This window comes from Phasianus colchicus, chromosome 10 (assembly GCF_987193195.1).
Source record: "Phasianus colchicus chromosome 10, bPhaCol1.hap1.1, whole genome shotgun sequence".
NCBI classification, from domain to species: domain Eukaryota; kingdom Metazoa; phylum Chordata; class Aves; order Galliformes; family Phasianidae; genus Phasianus; species Phasianus colchicus.
The window spans coordinates 23,877,068-23,904,920 of NC_143445.1; the positions used below are offsets into that span (position 1 = coordinate 23,877,068).

General features: G+C 42.8%; 1 protein-coding gene across 1 annotated transcript; it reads right to left on the reverse strand.

Annotated features, from left to right (window-relative positions):
- Nucleotides 1–58: 58 nt before the first annotated feature.
- GNB4 (G protein subunit beta 4) lies at nt 59–27,316 on the reverse strand. Its single transcript, XM_031614601.2, has 10 exons — nt 27,174–27,316; nt 12,145–12,243; nt 10,307–10,345; nt 9,495–9,601; nt 8,637–8,700; nt 7,720–7,882; nt 7,442–7,508; nt 7,121–7,322; nt 5,715–5,931; nt 59–4,948 (listed from the first exon to the last, which is right to left on the reverse strand). Exons 2-10 carry the CDS (start codon nt 12,199–12,201, stop codon nt 4,842–4,844), a joined length of 1,023 nt encoding a protein of 340 aa, XP_031470461.1. The 5' UTR covers nt 12,202–12,243; nt 27,174–27,316; the 3' UTR covers nt 59–4,841.
- Nucleotides 27,317–27,853: the final 537 nt, after the last annotated feature.

The following is a 27,853-nucleotide window of genomic DNA, read 5'->3' on the forward strand; positions in this document are numbered from 1 at the left end:
GACCTGGCCCTGGTCTATGGGGTGGAGTTGGAAAGGAGCATCCACACCTGGCACCATGTGGTTAAAAGCACTTGTTTATTGGTTACAATATCAACTCATGGCAACATTTTTCACTGAGCCACTGTACAAATACAAAGAAAAGATCCATTGTGAGGGGGAAAAAAAAAGCTATAAACAGAGTTCATAGCAAGTGATTTTTTTTTCACAGGGAAGTCTTTTTACAACAGCACTGTTAAAGAACAAATGGCACAAGTCCCTGGTTTTTTCAATAGCTTAAATAAAAGCTTTAAGACTGTTTCTGTATACATACACGATCCAAAGGCAGTGCAGAATCACTTCATAATTGGTAATATGACTGCAGTTATCCAAAGTAGTCAGCAACAAGTGACAGAAGGAACCGAGCTGATGAGAAATGCCAGAAACTGAAGGCAAATTAAAACCAAGATGGTTAGAAGCAGTTTTGTTTTGGACTCCTTTGGATGTAATATGTACTACAAGTGTTCAGATGCTTTTATTTTTTTCTTCTTTCAAAAAAAAAGAAAAAGAAAAAAAGAGAAAAACACAAATAGAGCACCATTGTGTAAGTAAAACAAAGGCTTGAAATATCTAAGACTATTCCACCGAAGTCCATATTAGTTAAAACCTAAACATACTGTGTGGTATAAGAATGTCAGGCACATGTAATCTGTTATCAGTTATATCAATTAGTAACACTGTTCACACATTTACCATAACAACACTGCATTAACATTCTGCATCTATTTTACATAACCAGCAATTGGATAAAAAGGCTTGTGGTGCCTCTGAAGTGTAGGAAGTAGTTTACCAGCATGCATGCCAGATTACTGTATACAAAGTGCACCATCAACCCATGCTTAATTACTTTTACAGGAAATGCTATCTCAAAAATCAGTCATTCTGCTACACAACCATTTATACCAACTATTTGAATTAGCCAATACTTATTCTCACCAACATCTTAAAGCACAGCACTAAACCTAGTGGAGGTGACAGTGTCCTCAAAGAGGAAAGACTAAGCACGCTTGGAATGTTTTCACAATGGTTTCATTCTACCTTAAAGTAACGCCAACTTCATTGTGGGACACAAACTGAAGAGTTAACTATTTCCAACCCATGCACAACAGTAAGCACGCCAGGACCAGCTGTTACATCCATTCAGCTTTGGACAGTCCAGGTCAGGCCCTCTCCCAGACTGGGGGCAGCCCATCAGTCCACGTTCCGCTTCAATACACAGATCGGTGTCAATGCTTAAACCTATCAGTTCTGCCAGATACTGCCAAGCAGCTGCAGTTTTGCAAGGCAGATGGTGCTGATGGTTGGAAGAAAAAAGGGCTGGAGACAGATGAAAACAGGCCAACAATGCAGTACTCAGTGAGTATACATTTAGAAGCTTTTGTGGTTTCCAGAATCTCAATCAACATTCCTACCAATAAACAGATGTCTGAATCTACACAAGAACAAGCCCAGGTTGGGTGCTTGCCTGGCCTGATTAGTATCCTGTATTGCAATAATAAATCAACACTGGAAAATGCTGACAAAAAAAACCCAAAACAACAACAACTATACCCAAATGAAACAGATCTTGCCACGCAAAGCACAGAGTTCCACTTTCCAAGCTATAATCAATAGGATTTTAGAAGAGAGGCTGGGAATGAGTTACTTTGCCAGCAATGGTTTTGGCACAATGGTCTTAGTTACTACATTTCTGTGATTACACGAGGTATTTGAAATTCAGACAATGATGCAGGTTGGCAGCAAACTTTTACAGTTTAAGATGTACCCAGGGGGGCTGCAAAATCTGCTGTACACTGAGTTTGCTGCCATGGAGCAGTTAGAAATTGCACAAGCTGCACACCTGTGCCTACACCATACCATAGGCACAGAGGCACATACCATTCTCTTTGAGATGCAAAGCTAGGAATTACATCTTTTACGTAAAACCTACAAAGGCTCATTTTCTTCACTTCCTCATATTAGAGGGAGTTTGAGCATTTAACCATTAAATCACATCCATTCTAATGAGTGAGCTCACCAATGACAGCCATTAAAAAAGAAAAAGCAAACTTGTACAAGTTCATTATTTGGCCTCATACAATAGCAACAATGCATTACATCAAGTCTGTAGGCTTTTTTTTTTTTTTTTCAGTCTTAGATAATACAGGACAATAATTAAACAGCAAACATCACCTTGGCAGGATCTATCACAAGCTTTCTACAAGTTCCCAAGACACATCAGATACTGTTTCCAGTTGTGCTGAGGCTCCTTCCACCTTTCCTTGTGCACCAACACAAAAGGAGCCACCATGGGACCTGCAGCACTAGAAGAACCAGTTAACCAAACAGCAAAAACAGGCAGATATTCTAATGATGCTTTTGGAAACCTCACGGGCAAGTAGTTGGCACTCCTTACTAGCAGCTGAATCCAGCAATTGCTCATCAATCAATGATAGTGAAGCTATTTGCAGTAATACCTGTACGAGAGCCATTACCATGTTTACAGTCTACCCAAACTTTTAAGAAAAGTTATATACATTTGTAAAATTGTTTTTGGAGTTTCACAAGTAGAAACCAGCTTGAACACCAGAATGTAAAAATGGCATCTGTCTTCACAACAGTGTTGGCTAGGAAATTGGTTCAAAACACACTTCTATGGAAAAGAACTTTTTAGAAAAAGAATATTTTCTTAAAATTCTAGAGTAACAAATTCACTCAAGGCAGCTGTGAGTTAAAAAAAAAAAAGTTAAGTGCACCACTAAAAATTGAACCAAATCTGAGAGCTCTCAACTTGCTCACTTAGAAGAGTAACAAGTATTCCATAATAGTTCTGTAAATGCAGACAGATCGAAAAGCAAAATGCTGAGGAGTTCCTGTGACATACGATATCGTGTGATTTTGGTCCTACACCACAATCTGCTGTTAGTAAATGTACACTTCTGCAGCACGAGATGTGCTGCTTTATTTTTACCTTTTTAAAGTGAATTTACTGTGATTGGCACCTTTGCCATTCAGACATGGCAAGTTTACAGGCACAGTTTGGAAGTTCTGAAATTTAGGATTACAAATGTCATGAACTTGACGAAGAGTCACCTCTGTTTTGGCATACTACAAAATATTGGGCACTTAGATTACCTGACCCACCGATACCCAGACTCTCCATAACTTCAGCTGAGGGCAGATGAACATTATCTTCCAACCTGGTAATTTAAAATTCACATGTATTTAAGACAAGTCACTTCAGAAAAGCCAATAGACTTGATTTCCCCTTTCTACAAACGCCACAGGCTTTGAGATTCCCAAGGGAACATCCATTGCAGCCTCAAGCATGCTGCCAGGCACCAAGAAGTTAAGCAGTCCTCCTGGGTGTTTCAAATGGGCATCACTCACTCGATTTTCTTTCTTCTACCTACACTCAACCATACTTGATCAGAACCTGTCATTTATAAGCAGCTGACACCAAAATCTGAGTAGATCAGGAAGAGGAGACGGCTATTTACAGTGTGAGAACTGCAGAACAATCAGCATCTAATGAGCCACTATGGCACAGACCTGTGACCACAGGAGAACAAGCAAGTCGCTAACTTTATAGCACAAAGTTTTAAAGGGCCACACAAGTAAGTAAGGTTATTTGGTTCACTGTAAGTTACACAATTCCTTTCATAATTCACACTGCACGTAACTGACAACAAGCACTTTTGGTTGTGGTATGCTTTGGCAAAGCCCCAGTTTGGAGGGGAATTATAGGTGATTAACTGCACATTTAAATCTTTAAGATTCTAAGCAAAGTTCTCTTGAATTTCTGCTTGTTGGGATGACTGAGCAAGCTCCGCAAGCACACTGCTTTCTGCACAGAGTATCATGCCAAATCACTTTGTTAGAGTTTGTGACAGGCCAAACTATTTTATTTAGAGCTGAACTGTCAAAAAGAAAAGCACTCAGCCACTTAACAACAGCAGTGCAGGTCACCTGGTTTCCATACCCAAGGGCTGGGTGGAATAGCAGATGCGGAAAGCCGCAGTAAGGAGGTTAATACTTCTGGAACTGGACTTTTTTTTTTTCCCTCTGTTGTTGCAAGTTTGCCTGGCATTAACTCCTTGGTGTTTGGAGGCTGCCACTGCCAATGGATGAACCAGGAACCACTGGCTTAAGGAAGAACCCCCACGATTAAAAATAGGCAAGCAGGTCAAGAAGTGAGTGAGTAAGGCAGTAGGTATTAACTGGGAGTCTCCAGGGCCTCTAAAAAAAAAAATAAATTCAAATGCCTTCCATTATAAAACACATACATATCATTGGCTTCACTTTATCTACAGTAAATTCACAAAAACATTTAAAACAGCAATTATAGTTCATCCACTACAAAACTCAGAAGTGACACCTCAGGTTAAAGCAAAGCTATAAATGTAGTTCCTTAAAAAATGCAAACATATTTCTTTACATACAGACAAATGTTACATGATTGGCTGCTATGATGTGTATATTCTGTTATGTACAAAAAAAAGTACAGGATTAGCAGACTGAGCACAAGCAAAAACCCTTCAAAGACAATCTAACCAAACCATCAAAAACAAAAAGACTGGCTCTTAGTTTGTCGGTCACCATGATAATGTGTGCTGGCCCCTTTTAAAAAGTCAGTGATTTCTTCCCCCCTCCCCTGTTTCTTCACTTGATTTTTTTCTAGTTTACAGAAAGCCTTTTTGTGTAATAATCAGTGAATAGAAAAACTTCACCTGCAAATACAAGGTAGAAATGTTATTTCACAGCTATAGGCTGCAGCATTGATCTCTCCAGGTCTCAAGTGGAGAATGTACATGTTTGGCTCCCAGTTAATTCCAGATTCTGAGAAAACTGTCCCAAGACCCTGTAGCTACAGCCATGCCATCATCAGTAACACCTAGACAGCTGACACGGTTGTCATGGCCAGCAAGGACACCTGGAAAAGAACAACTGAATGTTAATATTTACAGGATGCATCAAGGACTTCAGCTGCTACTCTGCCCTCCCAGATTAAGTCTTCAAACAGGCTGATAAATATATGACAAGAGGTCTAAGCATCCTCCCTTTTCTTTAGCTTTAGGAACTGTACATCACAACAGCCATATCAGGAAAAAGAACAGTGAGGTTACTAACAATATGTGAACACAAACACACACATCTCTGCTTCCGTTTATTTCCTCTACTCTTAAACTTCATCTTTTTGCCCCACAGGCCTCCTCACCCCTTGCCACGCTCTGTACTGTTTCGTCCCATGTTTTCAGAAATGCTCTCCACAACCCTGGCCATCAAGTCAATTTCAAAATCAAATGCCGTGTCTTTTAACAATACCACAGAGACAGAACTACTTGTCAGAAGCATTACTAGAAGCATTACTACTTGTGATAGGTGCCAGAATCAATGCAAATGCAGCATTTTGTATTGCCTAGTTCTGTACGTTTCAGCAAAATAAACTTTCTATACATATAATGCAACTTTGGTGGCTGTTCCTTAACCTTTAGAGCTATCTTTCAGTGGAGATAGAAGATGGCCAATGCACTCTAACAACTGGAAGATACAACCAAATGAAATGGTATTATTCCAAGAGAGAACAGTGCCGACAGGAAGCAAGCAGAGTTCATTATATCAGCAACGGCACTGACAATGAACCACCCTGCACAGATTTTCAATATCCACCACTGCTCGCTGCAGTTACACGCACTTACCTGCTCTTTCCCCTTTCAGAGTATCCCACACATTGCAGTTGAAATCATCATAACCAGCTAGCAAAAGGCGACCACTTTTTGAGAAGGCTACAGAAGTGATTCCACAGATGATATTGTCATGTGAATACATCATTAATTCCTGATCTGCACGCAGGTCAAAGAGTCGGCAAGTGGCATCATCAGATCCAGTGGCAAATGCATGTCCATTGGGGAAAAACTGAAAGTTTTAATTAAGAGACAGGAGTTTGAAATCAGAAAAACACATTTCTCATGCATTATTTCAAAAACATCACAATATGATATTATCAGGGTGACCAGGCAAAGACGGAATGATGTACTGAACAAAAATAGTTTGCCAGCAAACCTGCAGAGCTATGCAATTAAACATTTCTAGAATAGCACTGAATTATTGCACTTTTACTCAGACAAGTTCCTGCATGCAGTTCAGCAGGCATCAAAAGGGATATAACTAACTCCCATGAAATGAAGCAAAATGTACTTGTGCTCTGGTTGGGGGCCAGGAAGACCTATGTGAAGTGCACACTATGTTCCCTCTTAAGATGGTCAACCAGGATGGCTCTGCCAAGACAGAAGATTGCAAACAAGCAATTCAATTGCCAAAATCTACTCCAAATCAAAGCCTGTCTTACAACAGCCATACTGATTAAAATTGGAACGAAAAGAGCTCAACACATCTCAAGATTCAGGTCTAAGTATAGGAACTGCATTTTTGTACAGGTCATGTCTTTGGTATTTTCTCAGCCTTAATAATTTTTCATGTTTATCAAGAACAGATGCAGCCTAGATTTCATTCCCTATTTATCAGAGCTTGTATCTTGCAGATCTGAACATAGTGTTATTATGACAGAGAGGAAATATAATCCAGTTTATAAATATTACAAAATTATTCCGAGGATCAACATTCAATGTAAGCACTGTTTTTTAACATTGCCTTCCAGCACATTTCCAGCTTTTTTTCCAACAGAAAATACCACATACGCTTTTATTTAACAAAAAGGCTTAAGATGAGGATGCTTGGCTATTCTGCTCCCTCTCAGCATACTGTATTCATCTACAATTTCAGTTTTAACACTCTATCATACTGCAAAAAGTTCCCATCCTCTGTTCTTCGCTTCTTAAAAAAAGTACAGTCTCAATGGCTGAACAGGGACATTGCTGAAACTATTCCAAAACCACTTCAATGCATCACAGATAACGGTAATAATTCAGTTACACACTAGATCATAGGTTATTGGACAAACTTCATTCTGCATAACTTAACAGTCTCCACCCTAAGTCACTGACTTTAAATCAGGGTAACTCAACAGACTACAAGCTAAATCCGTGCACCTACTGCTGTTATTCTCCTGCCTTTTTCCCATGCAGAAGCACAAACGTTCACTTACACAAACGGCGTTAATGTCCGACACGTGCCCTGTGAACGACTGCCTGCACATCCCGTCCCGAATATCCCAGAGCTTCGAGGAGGCATCGCAGGCACCCGAAACAAAAGTCCTCATGTCTGGACTTAGAGAGAGACTCATTACGTCGCCGGTATGCCCAGTGAACGTGGTGGTCTGCTGACCAGTTTCAATATCCCACAGAGCGCTGCAGAGAAAGCGACAGCGTTAACACACTGTAGTTGGTTACTTAAAGCTCCAGTTTTATTTAAAATTGATGCACTGGGCAGGAAAAAAAAAAGTAATATAGAGAAAAAAAAAACTTACCAAGTGGTGTCTCCTGAGCTAGTGACAATTTGGTTGTCATCCAAAAAGCGACAACAGGACAAATATCCTAAAAACAAAACAGTTACAAAAATGTCAGATGTGAGAGTTGAAACTGAAGGTTACCATCCGAGAGCAGTTGCTAAAGTTCTGTCACAGCTATTCTGTAAGCCAACAAAACTATCTCACAGTTCACAATACACCTCAAAGTCAGACTGTTTCATTTGTTGCAATAGAACACAAAACCAGAAAACTGAAGCTGACACGAGCGTGTGGCTGACCTGTGTGCCCTGGCAGCTCTCGGCTCACTCTCACGTTGCCCTCTCTGGTTTTTAAATTGTATATGGAACAGATGTTGTCCAATCCACCACAGGCCACGTAGTTGCCAGACGGTGCGTATGCACAAGTCATCACCCAGGAGGATCTCAGAGGAATGGCATGCATCTTCAGAAAGATAGAGCTCATCAGTGCTACATCACACCTTTGCTTTCATGTTTTACTGCAGTCATTCGTAACAATTCTTGGATTACAGCAGATTAAATGTGGCAAACAGACTGCACAGCATAAATTTTGTTGGTTTTTTTTTTTTAGAACGTATTGAAATCTATGCTCATGTACATATCAGGCTAAAAAAATATCACTATGTCTCCTGAGTGTACATACAGAACTCCTGCACAACATTACTTAATAGTAAAGCTATTCTTAACTTAAACATCTACAACATTTGTTTGTTCTGGTGAGATTTCTTTGTGCAGTTCTTCTGTTTCTGAATGACAGGTTACAAAACGGAATGGCTGTACCCATGGAAATTGGACAGTTTATAGCAACAAATCATTGCCCCACAGTCTGCCTAAGCTTCCCTCCTGTAACAGCTTCTTCTCCACCCCCACCCCATCTGACCTCACAGACAAAGCATTAAATTCTGAGGTTGTCTATTTCTACAATTTAAAGCCAAATCATTTAAATAAACGTCATCACAAAGGCAGATTAAAAGAGCAAAAAGCTACTGCGCTAGCAAACTAGAGGAAAGACATTATGTATCACCAAGGACTATTACTTTTGAACACAGCCTAAAATATATCTCCACTAAACAGCTAGGCATGAAGGTTACAAAGAAACATCTTTCTAACTGCTTCATTTCATTTCTGATTTGCAAACACACAAATTATGCATGAATTATTGATAAAATTATAAATACCTTATTTGTTGTATAACTATCCCAGATAATTAATTTTCCATCTTGTGAAGCACTGACTAGTAGCCTAAATACAAACACAGAGTAAAATAAGTTAGTATAAAAAAACCACAAACCTCTCAAAATAGACACACCGTGCATGGTTACCAAGTGAATCAGAAAGAATTTCACTATTGCCATTGTTTTTTAATTAAGTGCAGCATTTGCTGGAAAATCTATACTAACTATATGTTACACCACAGAACTAATCTCTGCATCCAAAAGGGCTCGTGATTACAATGGACAAAAAAAACACCCACATTTCATGCTTCTTAAAAAAAAAAAAAATACAAAAAAACTACAGTTATACAAAAATAAAATAACTGGGTATAAGAAATCCACACAAGGGAGAACAGAACACAAAGCTCTATGAACATTTGACCATCAATTGCTAAGGCAGAGTGACAGAACTCCCTCCTAGAAGCCTTATAACTTTTCTTAAAACTCTTATCATAGGAGTTACATAATTACTCAAAATCTTGGAAAATATAACCTCCATCATTCTAGGAATACACCTCACCACAAACCCTTCTCCTTAAATAGAGTCTAAGAACTTTGTTAAAACTAAAAGAAGAAAAAAGGAAAATGACTGTGGTAGTAAAAAGCACCTCTACTTTCACTCAGTGCTTCTCTCTTATTACTGTGCAGTTCTCACTGGATCTACAAGAACAAACTATGGCTAACGAAATGAAAATCCTAGTCACGGTTCATGGTCCCCTTTTAGGGCACCAAGTCTGTACCACATGTCTCACAGAACTCGATGCTGTTGACAACCTTATTTCTAACCTTCAAGCTGCAGGTTTAAAGACCAATTATACAAACCTTGAGTCAGATCCCCAGTGCATAGCATAAATTTTGGCTAAGTGACCTCTAAGCGTACGCCTCGTTCGCATTTGAATTCGACCCACTGAGTCCAGACTTGTTGTGATCTAAAAATAAATACAAACCCTTGAGATACTGAGGACTATTTTTAATATGCATGATAGCTAAATACATTTGGACTTGGATTAAAAAAAGCTACCTTGGCATGCAATAGAAAAGAAAAAAAATGGATTATCAGTGTCAAAACCACGCAACACTGGGGAAAAGAAGTTTTACAAGAGAATAACATCATAACCGATTTAAAAAGCTTCTGAAGGTATCACTACATCATACTGAGACTACTTCAGATTATCAAATCTGAAAGTTCTCTACTAAAACAAAGGGAAGGAAATCCTCTAATATTTACTGCGTTGTTACTTTTTCAAGCATGGCAAAATCAAAATGACAAGTATTTTTATTCCCAAAGCACACCTAAAAGACACTTACCCAAATCCTTCTAAATAGGGTAAGTACAGTTGACACACTCTATTGAGAGGGTAAGTTGGAATCAGGACATGCTAAGATAAAGGATTTTTGGGGGGAGGGGATTTTTTGGTGTGGCTGTTTGTTTGGTTAGGCATGAAGGTAAAAATAAACAATTGTCTTTTTAACTGTTTCACTTAATTCACCTACAATTCCAAAGAAATTATATAAGTACATAGTACATTTTCAAGTGCTTGTTTTGCTATTCTTTCAGTTACTGAACAGAAGCATGTTACAGTCATAAACTGCAGGGTTTGTTTAAATATGAAGGAACAAAATCAGGAACATACCTGAGCAAGAGTTGTGTCACTACATGCTTTCCTTGCATCCTGAAACAAAAGAACAGAACAATTGAATCCAAAATGCAAAACTGAGCATCAAGCTGAGGAGCAGGAGAAGTGGGACTTAAGGAGAGTTATGTTCTAGCAACCTTTAAGACTCTCTTTCCACAAAATACGTGATTAAAAAGCATTTGAAGCCAGCACCTTTCCCTGTGCTCATTCAGCAGGCACCGAGCACCCAGGAGAGGAACTGTGCAGCTGAAATAACAACCACAGACTATACATAAATAGCAAGTCCTGCATTCACTTCTCTTGCCACAGCAGGTGTGACAACAAAGGGCACGAGAAGCAGGACCTGGGAGCAGGACTGACAGCAGGCTTACAGAAACTTAAGCTGCTGATGCACTTCATGCTAAAGGAAGGAAAATACTCTGTGAACATTCATTCATTTTATAGAATGCATGATGTTCAGATCTTCATACAGATTCTCTGGCTTCTCCCTTTACATCATACTTACGTTCTGCACATTATTCAACCCTACCCAAACAACAGGTTTTATTTCTGTTTGCACAGTAAGAGAGATTAGACACTTCAAACAGATTCAGTCTCCAGCCACTGAAAAACAAATACAGGTATTCAGTCAGCAACTCCTTCTGAGTAGCATGGCTTAAAATAATTGTCTTAAATTTAAATAGTTTTATCTTCAATTTGTGCTGTAGGATTTCTAACAACAGCAACATCGAAGGATCAACCATAAGAGCTATAATTGTGACTGAAAGTACAGCAGTAACAGCAGAGTGGCAAAGTCTTTGGCTGCAGCAAATGAGAACAAGCCCAAATGCGGTAGCCAGGGACACAGAAATAAAGGAAAAGAGCTGCTTACCTTTGGAAGGCCTCAGATAGACAGGGACCTCAAGTAAGATACGTTTGCCTCCCATGCCAACCCTTAAATAGGTCTGGAAAGGGATGGATCCTGGCTCTACCCCCTTCTGGTCATGCAGCTGCATTGCATCTACCTGAGCTCCCCTGGGTTGGCCCTGCCTTCTCACCAGGTGCTCAATCACTGCTTCAGGCTGTGACTTACCATTTCCACTACACAAGCCTTCCCAGTTCCCTGTAATTTCTACAAATAAGGCTCAAGTTCTGTAATTACTGAGGCAGGCATCCAACACAGGTGGATGGCTCCCCTTTACCATTAATTTGTGTGCCCCCCTGCCCCAGGAAGTGTTCCATCTATGTGCTAATGACTGTCATCTTTGAGAGAAGGAACAGAAGTATTTACTTACACGTTTTGGAACTGAATTAATACATTCAGACTACGATCTTAAAATTCTTTAAGATCTGGCTCAAGAGTTGTTTGATATACAACTGAAAGGATTTTTCAGAATTTGTTTACTATAACCACCCTTTATAGCCTTTCTCCCAAAAAGCAAGCTTCAGAGTGGATTAGGTCATCTCCGCTTATTTTTAAAATGTCTAAACTGTAGAAATATTTATAAAATGTTGATGTCTGGAATCAGGAGGGGTTTAAAATACCAGAGCAGCAAATCCTCTAGCACAGGGCTTACTTCATCCACAGGAAGAAACACACTGAACTTTAAACAAGTTTAATTGTTCAGCTTAGCTGAAACACTTTAAGGTGTTCAACATAAAATGGTTTCTGAATGCGATCTTAACTAAACGAAGCAACTTTTCTTAAAGGGAGATATTAGCAATATCTGTCTAATATTTGTATGGTTGGCCAAGTTGCAGGAAAAGATTTGCTCGGTAATGGATATAATTTTGATACTTTACTCCTTTAAAAGGAGGAACTTCATCATGAAAAATAAGGAATTAGCAATTCTTACTCTGATCTGATTTCGCAGCTGCTCTGCCTCCTGCCGTAACTGCTCCAGCTCACTCATCTTGCTTCAGTTTCTGTTTCACACTCCACTGGTGAAGAAAACCTGTCAATAAGAAGGAGGAGAAAGAAGTTTCAGTATCACTATGCATCTGTATTTGTTCCACTTTTAAGGAAACTTCAAATAGGTACTCCTTTAGTACGCTGCCTAACAACTCTGACAAAACCAAAGTTATTTCTACTCCTCAATTATAATGAAAAATAGTTAAATGAAGTGTATCTGGAATATAAAAGCAAACAAACAAAAAACCCCAGAGTACTTTAAAAAATGTTACTGAATGCATTTGTAACATTGCTCTTCTCATCCATCCTGCAACCTCCAAGAATGTCAGTCCTCACCCCAAGATGGCAACAGAGAGCAGAGACTGAAGTAGTTATTCAAAAACCTTTAAGCTCAACAGTGCTGTGATCAAGCATCTTTGTACACAATACACAAAACAGTTTTCATTTTAATTAAAGATGAAAATCTTAAATCACAGACTATGGCTTAACGAGGTTTTCTATAACTTTTCCCATATTTTCTTAGCCAAGTCATGATGTTGTTTTCATTTAAAAAGCACCTACATGGTAAGAAGAGATTATAAAGAGACTATAAAAATATCCTCACACTGGTACAGCCCACAGCAACCCAGAGCAGTTCTCATCTGAACAAGGACACAAAGCAAGTGTTCAAAAAAAGTGGTGAGGCCATGTGCAAGCACACTTTCAGGGTAGTTCTTAGATATATTAAAAAAAAAAAAAATCAACAAACTTTGCATGTAAAATTTTTTAGCCTGTGTAACAGTTTCCTCAAATCAGTTCTCCTTATCCCCACTACAGCTATGCAACCAAGTGACACAGGTGTCCAGTCACTACAGACTTCAACCGCCTCATTCAGCAAAAGGTTTTCCCTCCAGGTAATTAGCAATACAACCACCACCCCTGGACTTCTTAACAGTTGGTGTGTTTGAGAAGTATGACGCTTCCTGCTACAGTAAAATACAAGTATTTCTTTGTTAATCTACTCCTTTATTTAACTTTTGTTTTTCAACTGAACCTCCCCTGCTTTCCATGGATAGCACTATGAAATCCTTTTCAGAATAAATCCAGAACCATGCACAAATTGGATCACCTCCAAAGCCATCCTATGGTAACAGCAGTGTGGTGACTTTGGTCTAACCAACCTTTTCAGCTATACCTAGGGCAACTCTGAAGCCCATACCCTTCCCTTCCTTAAGCCTATGCTCTGTTCAACTAGAGAATGCTATAATCCACATGTGAATATTCTACTTTATTTACAACTAATGTCCTCTTTCAGAAGTCAGAATATGTTAACGCTGCTTAGTACACAACAGGTATAAGGTAGATGTAATCCATACACATGTCCAATTTCAAAATTCTGTTTTTAAAACTTGTAATCACTTCAGCATGCTTGCTAATCAGATGCTTCTACTGTTTCTGAAGTTCACTTATAACTTCAATACAGTTGATAGGAACACTGTACCTCTATGAAATATAGTCCTACCTCAGTTCCAACAGCATCATATTTTCTTTTTTAAAATGCTTTCCCTTTTTTGCTCTAGAACCCACAAAAAGTACCACAGTCAGAACAACGGCCACAATTAGGTAAAGTCAGGGCACCTTTTTATCGACAGGTAACACTGTGTGTATGAGAAACCAGTGCTCACAGACCACTGATGATCATTCTGCACTTCAGCCATGAAGTCAGCTTTAATGACTTTATAATGCCATTACTATCAGCACTGTTCATTGTGAATGCCACTTCCATATGATGCTGCAGCAGCTGAGCAGCTTAAACGGCGTTACAGCTGTGCATGGCAGTGCATGAACATAACCCAACTAGCCCTCCCATTCACCCATCTCTGGAATCAATCCTAAGCCAATTAAAAGACAATGCCTTTTCCTACCTTTCCTTTAACAAACAAACAAAAAAATCCCATTCCTTTTAGTCAAGAAGCCCTAGTAATATCAGTACATCCTGAAGCATGCAAGGCCATTGGTGTTACTGCTCAGCAGGGATGTTGCAGTGGTTTGAGGTCAATCTATACCTCACTGCACACAACGGCCTCCAAGTCAGCACTGCTACAAAACCCAGATGAACTGAAAGCTCAGAGAAACCAGTTTAAAGTTCTTCCGCAGTTCGCAGCAGCTGAACATCAAACTCTGAGATACTCTTAAGCTATAGATAAGCACAGGGGTACTACAGCAAACAAACTCAGTGCACAGGGTAACCACCAGACTGAAGTGCACCCCAAGCTCTCTGCTAGGCTGGCTGCCTGCAGATCACACCGTGACAGCACGTACGCTCCAGTGGTCATTCACCATAAAGTATTTAGCAGAGCTGTGAGAAAGATGCTTCCACTTGGAATTTTTTTTTAAACGCTATTTTGAGATGCCCACAGGAAACTGGGGAAATGGAGTGGGCGAGGAGGAAGCTCTCACGGATCCTTTCCCAGATGTGCACTAACTCAGCAGCTGCTGGCAAACCACCACGTGAACACACGGCTGGTGCCAGAATCAGCACAGCAAAGCAGGAATTTGTGTGGAGGTATCTCTGACCTTGATGCTTCTGACTCTATAGTGATATGGTAAAAGTGAGAAAAAGAGAAGAAGCCACAGTAAAGATGCAGCTGCGTGCGCAGACCATCACCCAAATCAGATGAAGCCAGATGCTTCTTTTCCACTGCAATTCCCAATGTGCACGCTGTACTATGAACAGTATCTGCTGCAGCGAAGAGGCCTGGTGGGGATAAGCAACAGGAAGTGCAGGAACTTTTTAATAATGCTGCTAGCCAGGGGGTATATCACTGCAACATAGCCAAGCAGCCAGGAAACTGGGTCAGGGACACCACACGCTTCCCATAAGGGCCGGCAGCAACAGGAGCGAGCAGTGAGGAGCTGCCACTGCACATCCCTGTGGCACAGCTCTGCTCTCCCAACAGCTCTGTCCCTGCAGGCTCAGCTTTGCTCCCTGCGGGCTTCCTTGGAGAATATGGATCAATGAATTGAGCGACACCAAAATAAACTGCCACCTCCCGAGGCAAAATAATTAACTACTATTACACAGCACATCCCGTGTCACAAAAGCCACCAGCAAGCTTGAGCGCTCCAGAGACAAATTATCCCTCATCCTGACTCAGCAGCCTAATGGCTTAATTCTTTGTTCTATTGGCAGGTAGAGGCAAATTACCCCAAGTTCTCATCTTGAAAGTACTTTCTCTGTAGCACACTGACTCAAAGGCTGTCTTTTTGTCTGAGAAAACTCCTTCCAAACACACGCAAGGACACGGTGTGCCGCGGTCAGGAGCCGCCTGGAGCAGCAGGTGAGCACAGCCCGAGTGGGACCAGGGGAGCTCCGTGTGCCAGGGGGAACCCAGTGCTGCTGCCGGAACGCTGCTGACTCAGGAGCAGAGCACGACACAGCTCTGGAAGCAGCTGACACTTGGCAGGTTGCTGAACAGTCGGGCACAGACTGATAGGAGCCTTCGGTGCTGCAAAGCAGAGCTATTTCTGTCCGGAGAAGATTACAGTTTATAAATGAGGATCGTAAGTAATTTGGTTTCTTTAAAAAATATCTTCATTTAGCTTGTTCCCATGTAAAATCACCATATAGAGAGGGGAAAAAAACGAGCAGAGGAGTGTAAATACACTCCTCCCCACAACAAAGCACTGCTATTTTTGTATCAGATATAATTCAACTAAGGAGACTCAAAAAAAGAACAGTCTGACCGCCTGGAGTCTAAAAAGCTACCAACTACAGGATCATTCAAGCAATAACTATAGCCTGTACCAAAAAAACAGTCCTTCAGAACTGAAGTGCTGAGCTATACATATCAGTTCTCCATTTTTCAATGCATATGCTGAGGATCTCACACGCAGTAAAAGCAAGCAGGAGGCTTCACAATTCACTTCCATGCAATCACCCCTGCTAGCGATCACACAGGTGGCTAAGCATAAGGAATGCTAACTATAGCACCGCTAAATATAGGAAAACGGCACCAAGAAATACTGCAGCTCTCTCTCAAGTGAGCTAAACTGGGAACACACAAATCCAGGCCTCATTGAACTTCCACACACTGAAGTCACTTACACAGTTCCAGCTACCTGCCTGCTCCCCGTCACTGCTGACAGCCCATGCACAGCACGCTGCTCAGCAGTGGCAGACAGCAGGATTCTCTCTCCAAAGCTGAGCTCTGGTAGCACACACAGAGCAATAGTGTGTGTATCTGGGATGTGCCAAAGAAGCATTCTATAGAATATTTCCCAATCTAACAACAATACTGGAGACCTACACAGCTCAGCTCATTCATTTCTCTCTCCTCAAAGCCATGAATGGAGAAGACAACACATGCTTTCTGCCCACCTGACATTCAATTTTCCAAGGAATTATTGCATCAATAAACTAAATCCACTTAAATCCAAGCAGGCATAATTTGAAATAACAGTACATAAGACGTGCAAACATGTCAGTGTGTATCTTTCTCTTCCTATTTCTCTCTTCCAAACCTCCCCAGTGCACCTCCTTCCCTTTTGTAGCTTTAACGCACGCTTTTGAAAGGTGCCACTTTACACTGGTTGGGAGAAACACCACAGATTTTTCAGAAGGGAGCAGAATAATGATTAATTAAAAAAAAAAAAAATTAGCATTTAAAAAATAAGATTAGAAACTGTAACTGAATTGTTCTGTATGATTTTGTTTTCACAATTTTGTTTTGTACCACAGGCAAGCAGCTGCCCGGGTTTCAGAGCACACACATATGTAACCCCGGGCTCTCCAGCATTTCACAGGCCCGGTTTCCCCAAGAACAAAACAGGAAACGAGCCTGGGTGTGACCTTGTTCTCTGAGGTCACCACTATTGTTGCATTTCTGCACATTTTGGAAGTGTTTTAAAGTGATACGTCTCCATTCTAGCTTTGGTACAAAAACAGGAAATAATCAACCAACGCCTCGAAGAGGAATGGCACTAGCAGAACTTAGTTAAATACCCATTTCTCTAACAGATAACACACTGAATTTTAAGGAACTGCTGAATATACGTATTCAACGTTTCATGTACAGCTGGAAGGCACACGTGACAAGAGACCCATGAGCAAACAAGCACTCAGTGGGACACGAGAACAGCCTCACCTCTCGGGGTGCCAACTGTGGCACGCGGCCGGGTGCACAAGCAGGGCCAGGCCAGCTGCTGCTTTCCTTCCTCTGCTGAAACACCCTGCCCTCCTACCCATCGTAAAGAATAAGGACCTGCTACTGCACACACACGGATAGCTTGGGATTTTAATAGAATTTTGAAATAAAGCCTCTCATGAAAAAAAAAACAGAGCTTCTATTTACTGCGACAACTGCTTGGATGTATTAGCAGAGGTAATCTGTGTCAGACAAAGATGTGCACGAAATCTCACCTTCAGACTTCAGGACTGTAAGCATCAACCCTGAGTGTTTCTCATGAACGTGGGGAGGGCAGAGGAAGCAGCAATGAGCACAGCTCGAAGTGCTGCTGGATGTAAACCAGTGCCATTTTAGCAGCACGGCCAACACAGTGCGTGCACAGCCTGCACGTGAGAAAGCGAACGGTGCGGTGAGGGGTTCTAGCAGCTCACTGCATTCGACTGCTGGGTTGATTATGGTCTCCATGGAAGAAAAACAGACTGACAAATACTGAGGTTATTAACAGCAGTCACAAAACAGGCAAAGGAAGTTACAGGTTAGACACTAACATGAAATAAGAATTAACAGTGACTGTAGGCTTGCAGCATTACGCACGCAGTAAGTTGACAGTTCATCAGATCAGTGTGCTAAGCTCAGAGGCATGAGTTTATTCCTAAGATCCATTTTAAAGTCTAAGCCAAGTACATTTGTAAAACATACTAAAACCCCTTGCTCATCTTTGCCAACACACGCTAGATTCTAGAAAAACAAGAAATTCAGTGTTAAGCAAAAGGCTGAAAAAACACAGGAAAAAGGAATTTTTAAATGTTATGAATATTTCACAGTCCAAAAGAGTGATTTTTCTACAAGTAACATTCTTGCATCTTGTGTTGATTTTGCTCATTTCCAGGCCAAAATGTTCCAGTATATAAGCAAAGATTTTTCTTTTTTTTTTTTTTTCCCAAATCACACTCCCTCCACAGAACTTCATGTGAAATTCAAGTTATTATTGCTGTCACAAAAGACAATATGATTGCCATTGAAAACTTTGTTCAGTGACCACAGGATTTTTCACTGCCATTGGTTTTGCAATTCAAAATGTGGAAGCAGTGGCAAGAAAGACCTCTGGGAAGTGAAAACTTGTAAGCCAACGAGACAGGGGTGATTCCAGTCCAATATTCTCCTTGAAAAGACAGGCAGGCACACACAGACCAGTGAGCCAAAATATTACTTTAGCTGCCTCTTCAAACACTCACCTATCCCCAGAAGATATTCTACCAACTTGCCCAATACATTTTTCATAGCAAAGAGAGAAGAACAATCCAAAGTCGCTTTGAAACGACTTGTATTAAAGCTCACCTCTACAAGCTTGATTTGAGATTTGTTTAAGGGGCTAGAGCACTGATGCTGATCAAAGTGGCAAAGCCCCTTTCTTTTTGTAGAGCTAAGTAAGGTCTGCTCTGGTTCCTACAGGCACAAAGCACTACTCCAGCAGCATCCTGTTTTCTAGGCATATGCAGACTGCACAGTACACATAACAGGCTCTAAGTACTCAGAAAAGGTCAGGCTTAAAGTTGGTGAAGACAGACATTTAGAGAAACTAATAGAGTCTGCAGGGAAGAGTCTTGATCCACACAGACGACTGTATGCTTGACTGAAATAATTTCTGGCTGACAGATCTCAAGAGTAGAGCATTCTCACGCACTGCAGGAGCAGAAAACCCAGCAGTACCAGCTACACACACACATTGCTTCCTTTCAGATGTATCCATCAGCTTGGAAAAAAGAAATCTGCATTTGATCTATACATAGTATTCTGCACCCTTCCCTCCTCCTCACCATTCAGCCCTACACACACGCTCCCTTGGTACCAAAGCTACAGCGAGGCATTATGCAGCTCACACAATTATGCAGCTGTAACATTCAGCATACAGCTGTACTCCTTCATAAGAAAACAAGGGAATATAAGCATTTGTTTTTTTATACTGATTACCCAAATATCAGATAAAACTATTGCCCTCACATCTGATTTTAATTTTGCTTATGGTTCATAATACATTTCTGGGCAATTGCAATTATAAGCCACAAAAAATAAGTTTTCTCCCAGTCTAGAGTTCAGGCCACCTTAGGGGTTTTTATACACACAAATATAAATATATATATAAACATTTTTTTTAAGAGACACTTACTGTTGTAGGCCTTAAAATCTACCAAAAGCCTCAGCTTTAGAGCACCACTGAATGACTACAAATACCATATTGGAAAATGAAAACTGTTCAAGCACCAGTTTTCCTCCTTACTAATGCACGTAAGGGATTAAGAGTGCAGAGATCGTGTAGTCACTTCAGGCACCACTTGTGATGAGATGCAGTTTCAGATATTTATCCTGCTGGGAACTGCTTTTGATGTTCCTCGTGTAGTACTGCCTCTTTTCAAACAAACCACACTGAACACTTCAGGAAGATGCTCTGCTGAAGCAGTGTGTATCGCTGCTGCTGAGTTATCTTCACAATCACTGGGTTCTCAAAGTAACGTCTGTCTTTCTAGAAAGAATATTTTTAACATACTGATTGTATCTAGCAGAAAGCTTTTAGAAAAGATAAAAACCCATTTAGATAAAGCTGGCATTATGCTAACAGGAAGTTGTAAATTGAGCTTGCAACTCATTCCACTTCACGCTGTTATGATGCCTTAGAATCCAGATGTATTTTTAGAGATCATATCTCAAAATTCAAGGAAAAAAGAACAGATACATTTAGGTAACGTTAACATGTAGAGTTCAGCCACCAAAAGTTAGAAATTACCTAACTGGGTGTTGGAAGGAAAGCAATCCTAGATGAAGTTTTCAAAAGAGCAGGATGGAAGAAAAAAAAGAAGGAACGAAATACAACACTCCCAGCAGAAGAAAACATTACAAAAGCGACACACCTTTACAGTTGGTTTTGTTAGGCATTTTTTTTTTTTAATTGTAAGAGAGAGCAAGAATTTTTCTATGAAGGCATGACAGTCATTAGGCTATAAATAGCAGGATTCCCCCTTGGAGACAAAGCCCACAGCTAAAGACAAGATGTGTTTGCCAAGAACGCAGCCACTGGACAGCCTGCAGTGCTGGAGGTTATCAGTCTGCCCCACCAAAACTCCTGCTCTCATCAACACTCCCAGCATATCTCAAAGCAGGCTGGGTCAACAACAACCCAGCCAAGTACATTGTCTCAGATTCCAGCCCTCACCAAGAAACAGACATCATTCTTCCAGATCTTTGCTTTAGACCTTTGGACACACACACACTACCATTTTACAGAATCACAGAATTGCCAGGGTTGGAAGGGACCTCAAGGATCATGAATCTCCAACCCCCCCCGCCACATGCAGGGCCACCAACCTCCACATTTAATGCTAGACCAGGAGGCTGGTTGGCTAAACTTTTAGAGTTTTCTTCAGCATTTGCGGCTGAAAGATTAGTAGAAATAGCTCAGTGTTCTTAAATTTCCAGCTCCAGAAACTGAGCACAAAGCAGAATGTTACCAGACTCAGTGAAACGCTAGCAGTGCCACTGCAACCCCCAAGCAACTGAACTGTTTGCTGAGGACCTCAGCACTCTGTCTGTCCTTTTAACAAAGTCACTAGGAAAGTCTGCAAACCAGGGCTGCAATGTCGCTGCAGAGACTAGGCAGCACACTGCTCAAGCTTCTGAATTACCACCGCTGGCAGAAGTCATTTTTCCTTTTTTTCTTTCATCTTTTTTTAAAAGTACATTTTACTTTTGATGCCTATCAGCATTTGTAACAAAACATAATAGATGACAGGAAAAAGAAGTTCCAAATGACTTCCTGTCCCCAGCTACCTGACCTACCCAAGTCAGTGCTTATCAACATCTGGGGAGCAGCACTGAAGAGCTGACACAGTAATATAGTCATCTGGAGTGTTTTTACTTGGACTTGTAGCATACTAAAAATAATTCAGCTCCCTCTTTTGGGCTGCTTAGATGAAAGAGTTTCCCCTTCTCTGCTGCATACCTTGGAGATTCAGATTGTGTTTGTAGTGCCCGAAACAGTAGCTTTACTTCCTGACCACCTCGATCTGCATGCTTTAGATTGTTCTCTGCTTTTTTTGTTTGTTTGTTTTTCTTCATTTAGGCACTTTGTATCCAAGCTACTAAAAGAATCTAAAAAGAGTAAGGGCAAAGAAGGTTCTTGTTCCGAAAGTGTCAGCCACGAGAGGAACTTAAATGCATTTAATCCCCTATAAAATGCAGTAGCATATACATGTGCACCTCAATCTTCTCACCTAACGCTGTTAGGGGCACCCAACTCCCCCTCCTACCTCTGCAGTGGAAGTAAAACAGTACTGACAACACAACTTCTTGAGCACATAGGTGTTCAACCTACAGGCACACCCTGAGTAAAACAGCATTGTCTTGGGCTGCATGTAAAATATATAACACATTTAATGTATTAGTAACAACACTTTATTTTTTTTATTAAAACACATTAAAAAAAAAAAAAAGAGGGCAACAACAACATAAACCCAGCAGGTTGGACACACTGTCTGCACCACACAGACCTCATGCCTTTCTGCAAACTCAGTCCACCATTTTTTCAAAGCATTGTTCAGTGTACCTAATGCTGAGGGTGCTACAAGACTTGATCAGCTCTTCCTTGCTTTCCTTCCCACTACCCAAATGCGTTTATAAAGGAAGGGACTCCAATTTACCCTGTAATATACAAGATAAATACATTTGCTTAAGACTATTCTGCTTTTTTTTTTTCCAATTTTTTTTGGGGGGGAGGAAGAGGGTAACAGAAGCTTTTTAGAATAACTCTGCTTAAAACCACAGTTTTTCCACAGTTGAATGTTTAGTACTCAAACATTATAGTGCACTGTCAGAATCTTTCAGTGAAATCACCCAAACTGATCGAAGTTACTATGTGCACACTACAGCTCTAGTGTGCTAAATGAGAGCCTGACAAGTGTAGCACTTAACTGTGCAGGCTGAGCATTTATTTCAGCTAACAACTGACCTCAATTGAAATCAAGAGTCTGAAGGGAAAAGTCCTCCTTTTCTAAAATTTGGCTAACATCAACAATCACATAACGCCAGCGGTCACGACAAAGGGCCACCAAGAAGAGACTCATATCAAACATGATTTATTTCAGTTTAATCAACTTTTAATACTGTGCTTAATGTGATTTAACAGTATTATATGGTTATAACCATATATATGTGTGGTCATAACTATATCTGAGATATAGTTTAGTAGCTTAGTGGGTAGTAATGGGGATAGGAGGACAGTTGGACAAGATGATCTTGTAGGTCCTTTCTAACCTTGTGATTCTATGATTCTGATATGTTTTGAATAAGCAGCTTCAGTTTTAATGCAAGACTTTAGACGTGGACAAATCCATCAAAAACTTCATTTCAATTTTGATCCAATTAGAAAATGACACAAATCACTTACATTAGAAGCAATTAGCGCAGTAGTATCCAAGAAAAATAGAGGGCAGCAGGAAAGCTGTTCAAAGGTTTCTTTTCCATCAGGTTACTCTCAACCTGCTGAGCTCTGCCCAAGCCTAGAAGCAGCACTGATGGGGCAGGGGAACACAGCTCTTATTTCAGGGCATCACAGCATCCAAGTGCTGAGAGGCCTCCACGAGTCTTGCTGTGACTCTCACAGCATTCCCAAAAGGAACAAATTCTGGGATGTTTTTGCTGGTTGGTTTCAAAATAAGTATCCCAGCCCAAAGTGCCTCAGGGTACAACCACCCAATGTGCACACAGCAATTCCGGCTCTTCAGGGTAGCAGTGCAGTAAATGCAACCTTACTGGCAGAACCCTTGTGCACAGAGCAGTGAGCTGAGGCGCTGACTGTCTGAGTTACTTACACTAGAAAACAAACCAAGGGTGCCCAGGAGTCCCCAAATCTGGCAGCAATGAAGTTAGTTGCTCTTCCCAAAGATGCCAAGCCAGTCACAAAGAGTGCAAAAATCTTCAGCCCATGTGAGAAACACATCCAATACTAGGACTGATGATGCTGTTTCCCTCCTCACGTAAAGATGAAAAACATACAAATATCATTTAAATCTTACCATTACTCAGCTCTTCTAACAGTGATTCTAAACAGCAGCAACTTAAAGACTTAGCTTATACTGATGATCCAACAAAATGAGGAGGGGAAAACTACGGCTTCCGGAAACTGGCAAACCTATTCTACCTTTAAACTAACATGTATGCTGGGTACTTCTCCCTCTCCTTCCTAGGTGAAGTCCTTTCACATTGTAACAGACTGCAAGAGTTAAGAGTAACTGAATCAGAACTGGATTTGCTGTATGTCAGCATTTGGCACGCTTTGGGAAGCTGAGACATCTTAAAGGAAGTGAAACTGTCTTCACTGACATAACTATGGCCAACCATATATATTTTTTTAATGAAGCCTTTGGGTCAATTCTCATTCAGATTAATCAGACCATCAGGCATCATAGGTGGCACCCAAGCTGAGATCCATTCAAAATACTGAGGAGTTCACCTCTTGGTCTTTCATTTCATACTCTCTTCAAACATCAAACATCTCACTGTCTGCACACCGCTGAGCATAGTGGTGCAATCCTAAAGAGCAGATTTTTTAATTTTAAAAGCTGCAGCAGTGTCTCTTGTTATCTAGAAAGCTCTATGAAGCTCTTTCAGATAATCAAACCACAACCTTAAGAGAGCAGCACATGTTCGTGCTTTTCCTGACTGTTTGTGTTAGCCCTGTTCGGTATCTTTCACATAAATTCTATTACAAAAGACTGGATTACAAAATACAGAAGTTTCATACAAGAACACAATAACAAATTTGACTTCACACTTCAGAAGATGAAGTGACAGCTCTGCATCCAATTAAAGATGGGAGAAAAGGGGAGAAAAATTTGGGTTAGCAATACGGTCCATACTAGAAGGCAAATTCAAGGCACTTAGAAATCACATTAACTTGTGGATTTATATTTTCTGACAGTATTAAATAAAATAAATGATCACACCATTATCACTGTCCATAAGCACTTACATACCACGAGGAAGAGCTGCATGATAAGGCTCAGGGATTTTGAATTTCTTACTGGTCCGATGAGATTTTCTAAAGTGACTCCTGAGATTAGAAACAATACATCAAACGAATCTGTCTTTAGCAACACAGTCTTAATTTATGACTCTGACAGAGAACAGTAACTGAGAAAGATTTACAACACACTGCATTGGGTTGGTTTTTTTTCTGATTTTGTATTTATTTCTTATTTTATCTTCAAGATCTTATATTCATAAATTCTGTGGCATTTTCAAGGTTGCCTGATGTTCTAGAAAAGAACTGTGTACACTGCATCCAAAGATATTTTGCAAGTTTTTCCTCATGTTATCTGTGAATCCCAGGCTTCCCTTCAAAAACTGTTTGAAAAATAAAATACGTGGACAAATTAAACACTAGATATATGAGCACTCAGCTAAGGAACATTAAGACATAATTGAAACTTTCATTATCCCACATAAATATAACAGATTACATGGGCAACTATCTTCCCCATAAGATTTATATGACCTAAGCAGTCAAGAGCTACTTCTCAAGCACTTGGGAGAAGGCTTAACAAGAGAACACCCACTATTTGCTGTACTACTTTAATGACACCAGTTCACATTATACAAAAAAAGACATATCCGTAACATTAAAGTTTTTTATACGTAAGATCTCCCCCCTTTTTCCTAGCCCTCTTCCTTCAAGATAAAAATCAGCCTGTCTTGTGGGAATGCGAGTTAACTTCATCACAGCTATCACACACAAAAATCACAAGCGCTGCGGGGAAAAAAAAGCCAAAGATCTCCTTCTCATTAGGACACTTCTAGAATTTTAGGGGTTTTTCACATTTGGTTGTTTGGTTTTTTTTTATTTATTGTTACCGTTATTATTAACATGACTTCAGAGTTCCCCAGTTGTAACTAACAGCTCTACCCGCTGTTCCTGCCAAGTGATGGTCGGATTAGTGACCATCTTTCCACACCACTCCCTGTTTCTACCACCAGTCAGAGTGCTGAGTTATGGTTCCACTCCACACCCCCCAGCAGCCACTTAAATCCCTGCAAGAACTACCGATGCCCCGGGTGCCCTACCCACACCAGGGAAGCACAGGCATTCTGGCAGGCACTCCAAACCCTCCTGTGGTAACGCTGCAGGTGAGGAGAAGGAAGACCTGTGCACCAACCTGACTGAGCTGACAGCTGCAAAGCAAAATCCCAGCTACAACCAGGCTGACGCTATGCCATACCATCGCTCCCATCTCTCAACTAGAATCTCAGCAGAACACAGGTTTTTCAATGAAGAAACTGGGCTAGAACGCAGAACTACCACGCAGTTTTTTGTAGCTGTGGAGCTCTATCTGACTCAAAAGATTCCAGTTCTCATCTCTCCCAACCCTCCTCTGCTGTCCCTCCAGGTGCTGGTTACCTGTCTTTTCTCTCTAGATCCTTTTGCCAACCTCTTCCCTTTCTTTCCTGGTACTCGGAGAACAGCTGCTGCTCTATCAGTTTAGAAAAGTATCACATAGAACCAAATTAAACTCCAAGCTATTTTTTCCTCAACTCCTATTTTGCTTTGCTGCTGTACAGGCGATCAACTCAGCGCGAAGCACAGACAGAAAAGCAAATACTGCAAAAAGAAGTGAAGAAAAAATCTGAACGCCGAAAGCAGCGCAGTGCCTCAGAGGAGTGCCACCACAGCACCTCATGACGGTGCATTTTTCCTACAGACGGAGCACCTCCAGACAGGGCTCCGCCACCGCGCACGCCCAGCTCAGCCCCGTTATCCCACGATGATTTCACGGAGCGCCCAAAGCCGGTAGGAAAAAAACCAAACAAGTGGCAGACGGCAGGCGAACAGGTAGCGGGGAGCAGATAAGCGGCCCCGGAGCCGCCCGTCGCCGCGCTCCCTCAGCCCAGCCGGGCCGCCCCGCTCCGTGCCGGCAGCGACAGAGCCGCACGGCCGCCAGCCCGCAGCCCGGGACGGCTCCCGCACGGCAGGCGCCTCCCCGCCGCTCCCACGCAGCCCCTCGGGGCCCCGAAGCGGAGCGGGCGGCCCCGGGGATGCGGTGCCCGACGCGGATTTTCCGCCCTCCCCACCCTGAGCCCCTCCGAGAGCCGTTCCGCAGAGGGGCCCCGCCCTGCCCCGCCGGCGGGGTGTGACGGCGCTGCGGCTCCGCGGCTCGGCGCCCACCCCGGCCCTCCTCCGCGCCGCGCCGCGCCCCCCGCCCGGTACCTGCCCTGCCGCTCTGCGGCTCGCGGCGCTGCCGGCCGGGCTGGGGCCGCACTGGCAGCGCCGCCCGCCTCGGCTCGGTCCGCCCGTCCCTCCCGGCCGCGCTCCCTCCGCCGAGCGCCGCCTCCTCCCCCCGGCGCCGCGGCGCGGTGGTGCCGCCCGCGCTCCCCGCCCCGCCTCGCCCCGCCCGCGGGATGTGGCCGCCCGGCAGGGGCGGGGCGGGGCGCGTCGGCCGAAGGCAGCTCCCGGGGCGGCCGAGGGGCTTCCCCGGCCCTGCCTCGAGGGGGCCCTGCCGGCGGGCGCGAGGGCCGAGCCTACCCCGCGCGGCGCCGCCCGAGGCGGGGAGCGCCCTGCGGCCGCCGCTCTCCCCGTACCCCGCTCCGCCGCGCGTCTCCCGGCGCCGCGAGGGCTGCGCTCAGGGCTTCCTCGGGCCGCCCCGCCGCCGCCCTCGCGGCCCCGAGGGACGCGCGGCACCGCCCTGCCGGCCGCGTTCCGTCTGCCCGCCCCTGGGGCTCGGCCTCCCGCCGCCTCGGCCCGGTCGCGGGCGGGCAGTACCTGGTGGCCGGGCGGCGGTCCGCGCGGGTGTCACCGAGCCGCCGCCTCCATGGCGCTCGGTCGCGGCGGGAGGAGCTCCTCCCCCTCCCGCATGGACCCGGGCAACGTGACGGGCCGTTGCCATGGCGGCGCCTCGCTGACGTCAGAGCGCTTAAAGAGACAGCGCCCCCCCGGAGGTGGCCTCGCGGGGCGGGGGGCCTCAGGCGGAGCTCGCTGCGGCTGCTCCGAGCGCCCTTCCCTTCCCTTCCCTTCCCTTCCCTTCCCTTCCCTTCCCTTCCCTTCCCTTCCCTTCCCTTCCCTTCCCTTCCCTTCCCTTCCCTTCCCTTCCCTTCCCTCTGCCCGTAACACAGCACTTTGTTCTGTGAGGAGTTGCCCCGCTCCGGGCAGCGGATCTGGACTAGCGGGTCACAGAATATCCCGAGTTGGAAGGCAGTCCGGTTCCTGGCTCCACTCTGCACCACCCAAACCCTGCGTCTGGGAGCGGTGTCCAAAGCCGCCTTGAGCTCCGCTGCCTGTTCCATGCCCACCACCTTCTGCTGAAGAGCCTGGTCCTAGGAAGGGTGGTTGTGATGTCTACAAGTGGGTATTCAAATCCAGTATCCCTCATAAACCCGCGGCCTTTGGTGGGTCCATCGCAGCAGAACTGCCCGGGCGCCATCCATCAGGCACAGCTCAGCCTG

Bases quoted from the DNA above. Each gene is read 5' to 3' on its own strand.
- GNB4 (XM_031614601.2), bottom strand. From the start codon at position 12,201: ATGAGTGAGCTGGAGCAGTTACGGCAGGAGGCAGAGCAGCTGCGAAAT. The intron at 8,701-9,494 runs GTTTGTATAATT...GTTTGTATTTAG, and splicing joins CACTGGGGATCTGACTCAAG to GCTACTAGTCAGTGCTTCAC. The intron at 7,883-8,636 runs GTATTTATAATT...ATCTTTCTGAAG, and splicing joins ATAGTTATACAACAAATAAG to ATGCATGCCATTCCTCTGAG.